General features: G+C 42.9%; 1 protein-coding gene across 3 annotated transcripts in view; it reads right to left on the bottom strand.

Annotated features, from left to right (window-relative positions):
- Positions 1-3,198: 3,198 nt before the first annotated feature.
- The window catches only part of npr1b (natriuretic peptide receptor 1b), a 76,704-nt gene continuing 67,878 nt past the window's right edge, over positions 3,199-12,024 (bottom strand). For 2 of the 3 annotated variants that reach the window (XM_076280370.1, XM_076280371.1), the window contains 7 exons: positions 6,952-7,120; positions 6,453-6,599; positions 6,086-6,209; positions 5,247-5,315; positions 4,862-5,036; positions 4,154-4,252; positions 3,199-3,494 (listed from right to left, as the gene is read on the bottom strand). In XM_076280370.1, the coding sequence (XP_076136485.1) occupies positions 3,343-3,494; positions 4,154-4,252; positions 4,862-5,036; positions 5,247-5,315; positions 6,086-6,209; positions 6,453-6,599; positions 6,952-7,120 (935 nt within the window). In that variant the 3' untranslated portion in view covers positions 3,199-3,342. Of the gene's footprint in view, positions 3,495-4,153; positions 4,253-4,861; positions 5,037-5,246; positions 5,316-5,542; positions 5,878-6,085; positions 6,210-6,452; positions 6,600-6,951; positions 7,121-12,024 lie in introns of those variants that run through there. The other variant, XM_076280372.1, reaches the window with a different exon arrangement.

The raw sequence follows: 12,024 nt of genomic DNA, 5'->3' as shown, positions 1-12,024 counted from the left end.
CTAGATGATATGCTATTTGTATGATTTAGGCCTATAATTAGGCTACTCAGGGTAAACTGGAATTTAACCATATTAAGTTAATCGTAGCCTATGTAGGCCTAGCCAATATGATGGTCAATTACTGCAAGACTTTCACACAGATAGACTGGGCGGAGTTAGGTTGGTCCTGATGACACGACAACGGGTAGCAGGTCTAGGATATATAATCATGTCCCCAATTCATTAAGCCAAAGTAGGCTGGCTACCTAGGGTGGAACAGCTTGCTGCAATGAAGAGAGCGACAGAGTCAGGGTTATGCCAACAGGAGAGACGCAGATGGACAGCACAAAGGGCAATTTACAAAACTCCAAGCTAAATTTCTTTAATGACCTCATCTGCACATAAACCACTTTTGAAAATGGGGAAAGAAATTCCGTCCACCAAGAAACTCTGCCAAGACAGCTGTGACCGTCATATGAACTATCTTGACACACAGGCGTTTGCACTGAAACATCTTTCATTGCGCGACATGGTGGTGACACCCGACAGTGTTCCGAAATTTACAATTCCACCACTCTGCCAATCACGCCGTCGGGGACTTATTCAAAATCCGAGTGACCGGGAGGACACTGATTTTGGGACCTTGCGACGGCACACAATGCCGTGGTTAACGTTGTCGTCTGTCAGAGACAGGCATGTTAAGTCAAATGCTGGTGTGGACTTCTTTTTGTCACAGTTTTCTAATGACATTTCAGCTGACCCGACCACCAGAGCAGCGATGTCTCTTCCTCACCTGACAAAAATCACAACTCCTTATGGATTTCTCGCGCTAGGAGAGAGCCCCTGCGTTCCAAGAAGAGAGTCGTTATTCTTCGAGGGCCATGCACACAATGTGTGCGCCACTGAGGGCAAAGGCCTACAGCATTCTGGGCATCCAACGTTAAGACGCCAGTCTTACTCCCTAACCGATATAGGAAACATTCCACATGAAGTGAAAACTCCTGCACGTTCGTTGTCCTGTGGTACTGCCAATGGTCTCCGTTGCGCGATCGGCCAGGCAGAAAAGTTTAGCCTCGCGGACTCCTGCCACCCCTCACCTGTCCCACCTTGCACTAAAGGACGGTTAACGCATATACTCAAAAAGCGCTTGGCATCGGTCAGAGCTTTGACTCCCGGACAGCGCTCCAAATGAGAAGTTCGCGTTTTGGGGACTCCAAGAGACCTTCAGTGAACAAGATGGGAACCTTGTTATCGTTCCCATGAGTCGTAATGCATTTTAAACTAAATTGTTCCATAAGGTCATTCAACCAACTTGACTTGGCACTCTATAGCATCTTTGTCTCCATAGGCTACACCACTTTCCGTGGTGATGCCCCATAGGTGCCCACTTTGTAGGGAAGTAGGTCTACAGACAGACATCAATAAAAACTTCTGCTGTAACAGAGATCATAAATTAGCTGATGAGATAAAATGTCTAATACTTGAACCATTATGCTGCTTTTGTCTGATGTCCTGAACATCAGAGGTTTCAGCCCAGCCAGTGACCTTACTGACAAATGTCTGTTTGGCAGATTGTGTTTCGTGACAACTGGAATGTCTAATGGTCTTTGCTACTCATCCGTCTTTAGTTTGTCTGAAAAGCAATGTGATGAATACATGAATAATAAAACATATTTTCTGTAGAGATGCTGTCCATAATTGTATGCAGTAAATTGTTTAATGTACACATGGTAGACCATGAATAGGTTTTTATCTCCTGAAATCTTCCCTCATCCATCTCTTGGTCTAACATAATTACAGCAAATAAATGATTTTGGAAAGAATGGCAAAGACCATAAGTCTCATAAATCTGAATGGGAAAACATAGGGTTATGATGGGTCCAGCTACTTAAGTAAGTTAATGCAGAATATTGAAAAAAAAAAAAAAAGGGGGGGGGGGGGGGGGGGGGTTGCACAACCTATTGGATTACCCTCCAGAGAAAACACTTCAGGCATTTGATCTTTTAATTCTTAAAAAACAAACAACACAGACAGGAAAACAGGGTAACGGATCTTGGAAAGCTACATTATTAAGTAAGTTACAATGAACTATTTAAACAATGAACAACAAATCACATCAAAGGTAACATAGTCTTTAAACCACCATATGGCACATGTATGGAACATAAAATACATAATCCCCTATAAGACATTCTTCCTGTAAATCTATTGCCAAAGGATCCATTACTACAGACAATCTCAGTGTTTCACGATGATAAGAGAGTAGCTTCATCCATATAAACCTTTTGAATGTCAGCTGAAGCAGTGTCCTTTCATCTGTGATTTCTGAGCAATGACCAAAACTAGAGTTCATTGTTTTCAGGTCATCGCTGACAGTCTTGCTGATATACTATATTGTTGTGGCAAAGTATTCGATCCATTTCTCCCATACGTCAATGAAACACTGAATCGGTTGAGCTCCAAGACAGGTGGCTGACCATACTGGCACAGGCAAAAACTGGAGTACCATCAACAAATGTCCAACTTATTGCCAGGTTGTGTGACATAAAAGATATACATTGATACAACTACAAAGAATCACATCTTGGCAAGATATTTATACATAGCTGTCATTTTGAGCACATTTCCGGTGAATAATGATATTTAGTGTAAGTGAGCTAATGGTCTTCTGCTTCTATGCAATTATTCTTTAGTGAGATTTAATTAAAGTGTTGTAGGAGTACCAACATAGTTATGCACACATTCTCTCTCTCTCTCTCTCTCTCTCTCTCTCACACACACACACACACACACACACACACACACACACACACACACACACACACACACACACACACACACACACACACACACACACACACACACACACACACACACACACACACACACACACACACACACACACACACACACACACAGTGTATTCAACATTTTATACCAAATAAGGCTCAGTTGTTTGATCTTTGAAGTGCTTGAATATTTTCCAATGTGCCACGCCAGCCGGATTACATTACAGGACCACTAGATGGCAATGCTATATCATTAACCATTAACAAGACGAAGAGAGCCACTGCCACCACCGGACTGAATTCTTCATTCTTGCAGAACCATATATGAGCGGTGTGAAAAACACTGAAACATTTACAAAGCAACAAAAGGCCAAATCCACACAATTGGGACAAGTGATAATAGAAAGTGTATTTTTTTTTTTTTTGGTGGTGGTGGTGGTGGTGGTGGTGGTGGTGGTGGTGAGGGGTGCGATTCAAGAGTATGCGTACTTCTAGAGTTTCTTTTGTGTCGTGGCCAACAGTGACCCCCATCCTCAACCCGTTTGTCCATTCTGTCACAGGCCGCAGAAAGCGTTTAGTCACTGTCACTTGTGCTCTCCCCCAGTAGCCAGTAGGTCCTCATCTTCCCCTTGCCTTTCATCTCCACATCTCCTCTCAGCTCCAGCTGGAAACAGTTGAACTCCAGCAGCACATTGTGTGTTGCCTCTGACAAATGGATTCTCAAGGCTAAAAGGTGGAGAGAGGAAGGAAGAGAGAGAACGAGAAAGAGAGAGAGGACAGGAGAGGTAAGAGATTGAGAGAGAAAGAGAGAGTCAGTAATTAGTTAGTTAGTCATAGCATGAGAAGAAGTCACACATTGCTGATGTCAACACGCAAACAGTAGTCACCTTTGATGCCAGGTGTGAATATCATTCTTTTAACTGAAGCTGTCCAACGCAGAGCACACAGTCCATGTGGAGCGTGATGCGGTGTCTATGTTATGCAGATGCATTAATTAGGTGATCCCTAATTTGATTCCAGCCTCACCCAGACCTTTCCTCTTCCATCCCTGGCAATTATACTGCCTTTGATCCATATTGAATGAGGCTGGATCTCTCCCTGGGTGGAGGGTATTAGTTACCTTGTGCCATCTATACTTGCTACTGTCATTCTCATTTCTCTAGCAGCCACAGTCAGCTGAATTCTATTCCATTCTCTTATGTTACTGCACAGGGATAAAAATGGAAAGAGCCACCTCAGTGCATAATGATGTGCTGATTGCTCAGTGTGGAGAGGTGGAGCTCATAGCACAGAGGATGGGACTGAGAATAAAGTGAGACAATGACTGGTAAAAAAAATGGAAATGAGTCCTATCCTGTAGTTAAAATTTGAGTATTCGGTGTTACCTTCGCCAGTGGATTCCATGCGAGAGGATGTGTTGACCGTGTCTCCAAAGAGACAATACCGAGGCATTTTCAGTCCAACCACACCGGCGCAAACAGGGCCTGTACACACACACACACACACACACACACACATCCAAACAAAGAACATTGACACTCATCTGGTGCAGAGGTCGATGGGAAGGACAGCTGCACAATGCAGATAAAAAACACTTTGTTCCTTTCAGCATTTCCTCTTAAGGCTCAGTGGGCAAGATGACCTCCTCTTTTAGTACCAAGCAAAACTAGTAACTCATCATCAATCTCTTCAAACATTAATGATATGCATGAAGAGTTCAGATACAAAACCCTCTAAATCCGTCTGATTACTTTTCTTTTAAATGAGCAGGTTAAATGAGCAGGTTATTTCCAAAAAATCAATATTTCAGACCAAGAAGAGTGTGGTATTTAGCAGGTTTTGAAGCTAAATTATTTGATTAACGTATACTTTGTGTGGAGAGCATTCACTCACCATCGTTATCTCATTTGACAGAGGTGGCGTTTAGAGGCTTTTGCATCTGAACTCTTCATATATACCTCCACATGCATACCTTTTTATCACTGCATTGAGGTTATGGACAATTCATATAATTTAAACTACAGGTGCTTTGTTGTGAAATATCTGTATACTATTAACATGACATTCAATGCATAAGCATGTCCAAGACTCACCGCTGTGGATTCCTATGCGCAGTTTAAGCTGCTGATCCGGCCGGTGGCGTATCTTGAACGTGCGCACAGCCTCCAGTAAAGCTAACGACATGCGGGCAATCTCCCGACCGTGCATCTTCCCGTTGCGAACCGGGAGGCCGGACACCACCATATAGGCATCTCCAATAGTCTCCACCTGGGGAATAACCAGGAGAACAGTTATGCGGGAGACTTTTTAAACAAGGAATGGATTTGATTTATATCCAGGTGTTTTTCAAGTGCATCAGTAGATTTCTTCATCATAAACTCAATCATGCACTCTTAGCCTACATGATTCAGTTCATCTACTGGCATCATTATGGCTAAGTGGGTGTCAATAGAGTGGTTGAAAAGTGACTCTGCATACCTTGTAAACATCAAAGTTATCAATGATGGCATCAAAGCAAGTGTAGAGATCATTGAGAAGGGTCACCACCTGAGTGATAAACAAACAAAGAGGCAAAGCTGTCAGAGAGAGAGAGACCCCACAGGAATAAAAGACAGATAGACAGAGAGAAATGGAGAAAGACAGAGAGAAATAGAGAAAATAAGAGAGAAATGGAAAAAGACAGAGAGAAAGAGATGGAGAATCAAATCAACTGGGAATCAAATCAAATCAAGTCGAGTCACTTTATTTGTATAGCACATTTAAAAACAACAGGACAGGAGTTGACCCAAAGTGCTTCACAAATAAGGCAGAGAAGTAATTGCCTGTGCATACAAACATAGAAACAAAGCCCAGAGTTACAAGGATTGAAGGAGGGATGACATAATAGATAAAAGATAAAAAAGACATAAAAGACAAGAAGATAAAATTAAAATAAAAGACATAAAAAATAAAACGATGAATTCAAGTAAATAGGGATGAAATAAACAAATAAATAAACATAATAAAACAAAGTAAAACAACAGGCAGTAAAAGCATAATTATGATGCAGTTAAAAAACTGAATAAACAGCCAAATAAAGTTCATGAGTAGAAGGGTGCATCAGGAGGAACTAAAAGTGAGAGAGAAAAGGCGGGTCTTTAGATACTGCAGGATAGGACTTGATGTGAAAAGCAGCTACAAAGAAAGTCAAATGAAAAAACTTAATTGTGTCACTTCTGAACATCAAAAGTCTTGTTAAAGCCTGCATGGTGGTTTAAAGATGGAACTGCAGAATTGCAGGTCTGGTGAAACGAGACAGAGAGGGAATGTCTTCCTACCTGCATGGGAGTGCTGGCTGCGGAGAGGGCAGTGAACCCAACTATATCACTGAAGTAGATGGTGACCGAGTCAAATGCCTCAGCCTGGACCGTCTCCACCCTCTTCAACTGTTCTGCAACTGAGCTGCAGACCACACAATAGGAATGAGTCAGAGTGTAGGTTTTGTAACTCTGGAAAAATTAATGCAGGGCAAACATCAATTAACCTTTGTATTTTTTATGATGATTTCACCATGACCTCATACGAAGGTGTTTACATTGTACAGCGCATGATCTAAATTACACAGTAACGCATCATTGACCCAATCTGACTTGTCCAAGACACCATGCTTGAAACCAGAGGCTGTGGGGTGAATAAGTGACTCACTGTGGAAGGATCTGGTAGAGAAGTGCCTCCGCTTTGCGTTTCTCCTCCAGGTAAGCCTGCGTCCTCTCCTCCACCAACTCCTCCAAGTTATTGGCATACTGCTCCATTCGCGAGAGCAGGTTGTCCAGGATATTACTGCTGTGCTCCCTGTGGTCAGACACGTGGGAGGGAAAGCGAATGGTTGATTAGCACCGCACCGCACACCCACACACACACACACACACACACACACACACACACACACACACACAAACACACACACACACACACACACACACACACACACACACACACACATTTACCGTAATTGTCATAAACAATTTGATAAAGAAGTCCAAGTCAGTCAACAAGTGGTAAGAACTTCCAGGACATACTATGAGCTTTATAGCTAATTGCTCAGCTGGAATGCCGTAATGAAATGACCTGGCTCAGTGGAGCACAGGGGTACTCTCCCATCTCTTCCCTAGGCCTAGACATTGTGTACAGGCAGCCCACACACCTGTTCTGCTTGCGCAACTGCATTTTGATCTGGTTGAACTCCAGCCTCTCACACGGGTCCTCGGTCCAGCAGCGCTGCATCAGCTGGCCCAGCTCCTCACTGTGCATCTGGGGGTTGACGGTGGGACGCAGGTGCGGGCACTCGCCCATGGCCAGGCGGTCAATGATCTCTGTGGAGGAGCACAGAGAAGGACGAGGAGGAGAGGTTAGGAGGAAGGGGCAGCATCCTATACCATATACCATAAGGGTCTAGTGCCCACAAGGACCTAGGTTCGAGTCTGGCCTGAAATCATTTCTCAATTCTACTCCTCATCTCTCTCCCACTCATCTCCTGTCTTCTGCCCTATCAGTAAAGGAAATTCTACACTCACTCTCCGTCACCCTTGCTTCAGTGGGTGTCTCTGGCATCAGGACCAATACAAAACTAATTCTGGCTGTGCTTCAAGTCCCAATAGGGTGGCCAGACGTCCTGCTTTAGGAAGAGGCAGAAAATCCCAAAGATGAAACTTTTCAAAAATAAGAAAAAGAGAAAAGGGATAAAAGGTGAGGGGCAGTCAAGATAGATTCACTGTACATTATTATTATTATTCAATAGACATTACAAAGATGGTTTGTCTGTCAACCAGAAATTTGTCTTATCCTCTCATCGAGTCTGAGACAGGAAATAAAGCTAACCCATTTGATGACCTCATAAACGAGGTTGATCAAGGACATATTTTCAATCACGAGCAACTATCTCTGCCTCTTATCTATTCAGGAAACACATCTATTCTGATTGCTCATTTGCTTTGCTCTGTCATCACCTCACCTGTTGTATATGTGTCACAAGGTCGGTTCGTTTGCCGCTCACGGGCCTCGAACCCACCACTTTGACACACACACCGGCATGGGAGACGAACACTCTAACCACTGAGCTAAAAGCCCAGGCTTCCAACTCAGCGGTTAGAAGTGTTCTTGAGGTTAGGGCTGTGAGGATTTACACGGGCAACTAGCACGCTAGCTCAGTCTGCCTCCGTTACATATGCATATCCCTTCTTCTTTTAAACCTCCTTCATCTATTTTTTGTCTGTGTTAGCTTTTATATACATTGTTTGTTTGCATTTTCATCTCATGAAAAGGTTAACCTTTGGGTATTTTACAAAGGCTCCTAACAAAATTAAAAGTGTTTGGGTTTTCCGCATCTATTCTGTAAAAACTATTTTATTTTGTTTTCTCTATTTTTAGTATTTTTATGCAAATTATGTTCTGGGATTTTTTCATATTTAAACTTCCTATGACTGCCACAAACACAAATATTCTAGGACTTTCTTTTCCTGATGCAACTAGCACTAGCGGCCTGGAAAAGGCTATTCTACTGTATATCAAATATTATATATAAATCTTATAGCCATAGCACCATAGTGCTTCCATATAGCTGTAATTACAGAATCTCAACCTCAGACTGCAACTGACACATCTGAGCTTCGCTGAGCACACTAGCTAAATGATATTGACATTTTCAAGGCCAGTCATAGGACTACGCACAGAATGTCCTCAAACGGAGGAAAGTACTAAGGAATCCTGTGTTTATGTTGACAGAGCTTTGTTTTTGCTTGTGTTTGTGTTGACAGAGCTTTGTTTTTGTGTTCCAGATGAGCTCCAACAGATGGTCAGCTAAGTTTGAGTGGAATGTTCAGCACTAATGCAATTCTGTAACACTCATTTCATTCTACACTCACTCTCCGTCACCCTTGCTTCAGTGGGTGTCTCTGGCATCAGGACCAATACAAAACTAATTCTGGCTGTGCTTCAAGTCCCAATAGGGTGGCCAGACGTCCTGCTTTAGGAAGGACAGTCCTGATTTTCAATGCCCTGTCCTGCGTCCTGCGCAACATCAAGCAGGATGCATATTTGTCCTGCTTTTTGACACAGGCTTGAAGAGCGGAGTTCTAGAATCTTTGCTGGGACGCAGCACAATGTCCAATGCAATAACATATCTAGTCTAACAAATGATTGACTAAGAGCGGTGTCAGATAAATATCTGAGCAGATATCATTGGTTAAAAACGTAAACAAGGCTCTATGTGCTGCTACGTCATGTATTCTGGCTTCATTGACAGAAAGTTAAGACCAGTAGGAACGGCTGAAGTGCCCTTGAGCAAGGCTCCTAACCCCTCACTGCTCCCCGAGCGCCGCTGTAGCAGGCAGCTCACTGCGTCGGGATTAGTGTGTGCTTCACCTCTCTGTGTGTTCACTGTGTGCTGAGTGTGTTTCACTAATTCACGGATTGGGATAATGCAGAGACTGAATTTCCCTCATGGGATCAAAAGAGTGTACATACTTTATACACACACACACCCCACAAGGTATTGAATAAATACAAATACTGTGAACAAACACTTTTTGACTTTTCATTCATATTTTTTCCTATTCAGCTACACAAACATCATCTTTAAACTTTAACGGACACCCCCCACCCCCTCCCCCCCATCCCCACCTCCCCCCAACATTCAAAATCAATTGTATGCACCATATTGCAATGTAGCATAGTAATATTATACACCATGTGAAAGCTTGGACCTTTGGGAAACCAAAAATGTCAAATGTAATCCCTGCTGCCCTCTTCCCCCTCCTCCGCTTTTGGTGCTACCCTGACCTCTGGCTGCAGGGTAGCTGCAGCACAATAAGTAGATGCAACATATTGGGTACTGAAATATTCACAAGAATCCATAGAAATTGAATCTTCATGTTGTTTTATCCAATATTAGTTGTGCAGATGTATAGTGTATCTTATACAAAACCATTGAACCAACAAAATAAATGCAAAAATAGAGACTTTTGTGTAATTATTCCATATTTTGTGTAGTCATTCTATATCAGAACACGCACCTGACATACAATCCAAATAGTCTACAAGAAACCTCAGAGTGTTACCTTTACTTTGAGACCAAGATTATGCTTCTAGAGTGGTTGCTACACTGTAAGGCTTTTATGGTCAGTATGCATTTTGGGTAACCAAAAGTCCTATGGGGAGTTTCCATAGGGCATTTTACAAAATGCATAAGCATACCTTGGTAAATCTTGGTCTCTAAAGTACTCATTTTTCATTCTATATTGATCTACCTTTGCACAAAGCTTCACAAGACCTGGTGCTAGGGCTCAGTTGTGTTTCTAAGTCCATTCAAGTGACCTAGAGGGCTGAATTATGGTCAGTTCAGAGATGCTTGCAATCCGGCAGGAAGAAAAAACTATATTCTAGCCTCTGTAGCCCTGTGTCAGTACATCACAGTTATTCTTACGGTCTCTACTGAAACTACTGTGTCTCAGCTTTCCAAAGAGGTCAAGCATTTGATGGTGGGCCAAATTGGGTGAGAACAGTGGCTTCTATAGTATAAGAACAGTGCGATTTCGGGGTAAAAGCCTAGAGATGGCCTGGCCGTAATAGTTAAACCACACAAAATTGTATTGTAAATGAGAGTATACCAGAGTCCTATGTAAACCATAGTAATTTATTGATATGCCGCATAATGTCCTGCTTTTTGGTGTTATGGAAATGGTCACCCTAAGTCCCAATAAAAAACACAAGATCTTTTCAGAATACCAAGCTGTTATTCAACATTTTAATGACTGAATCCTGTCAAAGTTGTAGGTATCAATGACGTTTCAAACATATGTTTAGTCATACTTTCCTGGTGTTCACTTGCAGCACAATGCCCACATACTAGCATGCTACCCTGTGGTCTTATTGCCTTGCTTGCATCTGGCAGTAGAGAGAGAGTCTATATTTCGAGAAGGCATGATGATCGATGTGAGTGGCCAGCCCATCTTAATGGGGATCTACTTGGATGGTGTGCATTAAAAGCAGGATGTAGCACTGTTAGCGGTGGCTAATGAGTTTAGGGAAACAGAAATAGCCAAGCCAGCTGCACAAAGAAACATCTCCTCAGTGGCTGGTTTGGCTTTTACCAGCCTACTCTCAGCAGGATAAATTGCAAACCCCCACCATTTCTGCAGTTAGTCTGTAAACTGTTATGCTAACACTCAACATCACAACTGCTCTGCACATGACGTCATATATTTGCACATTATGCCTCATCCATTCATCCATCAACAGGGTTCTCAAGTTTTGACAGTGGTGACATTCGGGTGTATGACAGATTACCATTATGCATCTGGTATTAGGCCTAAATAAGCATAATAGGTCATTGGTTGACATGGACTAATACTAACATGTACGTAATATGCAAAGAGACAAGCAACAATTGTGAAAGACGGCAAAGTGGGAGAGGGCAAAACTTTGAAAAGGCAGATTTTAAGTGGGGCTCTGGGTAGGGAGAGAGTACAACGATGAAATAATTGCACATGTAGCCTACCAGTTCAGCACACACTTGAGCCCATGAACCAGAGTGCATCCGCATTATCATCATTGCCAACAATTGGCTGATCTCACAGCAAGGTTATCTGATTCAGTCAACCCAGAAACTGGGAGCTTCACATAATTGGGCAGATTCACAGAAAACTACTGCTCCTGCTCTGCACCGGTGCAGTGGGATGGGTGCCCATTGTGACCAGCTGAGAAAAAATTGCTCAATTTCACCAGTTAATGTCAAGAGTTTTTAGTGAGACAGGGAGAACCCGGGGCAGCCCTGCAGAAAATGGGAGAGCTGGAGCAAGACAACATGTGGAGCTTAGGCCTGTGTGTGCTGCTCATCTATTTGTATCCACGCAGAGTAGCGCAGGGGGAAGGACATGTGCATCTCTCCTCTCAGGTGGTGAAGTGGCCCCTTCGTGATAATTGGTGGGGGGAGCTCGCCTGGCCACCAGAGAGCCTGAGATGATGCATGGGTTGCTTGCCAAGAATGATCAAATAACTTAATGGATCAGATAGAAATGGGCTTCCCCTTCTATAATCTCATTGCAAGAGTGCTTGTTCAGAGCACATTACAAGGGGGAGGGCATGAGCATTATGAGGGAGGGAAATTGTATTTGTGTGTGTCGTTATGTGTTGTTGTGAGGGGTGACAGGAAGTAGTTTCTTTGTACGTATTGTTCAGGCATGTATGAAATCCATGGATTCTGTGACATACAGCGTCCTTC

Source organism: Alosa pseudoharengus, unplaced genomic scaffold (genome assembly GCF_046254945.1).
Source record: "Alosa pseudoharengus isolate Yale_2024_CS ecotype anadromous, Long Island Sound unplaced genomic scaffold, YU_APseudo_1.1 YU_APseudo_1.1_scf_12, whole genome shotgun sequence".
Classification (NCBI taxonomy): Eukaryota; Metazoa; Chordata; class Actinopteri; order Clupeiformes; family Clupeidae; genus Alosa; species Alosa pseudoharengus.
Note: the sequence above shows the minus strand (reverse complement) of the source record. Positions and strands in the feature narration are given on the sequence as shown.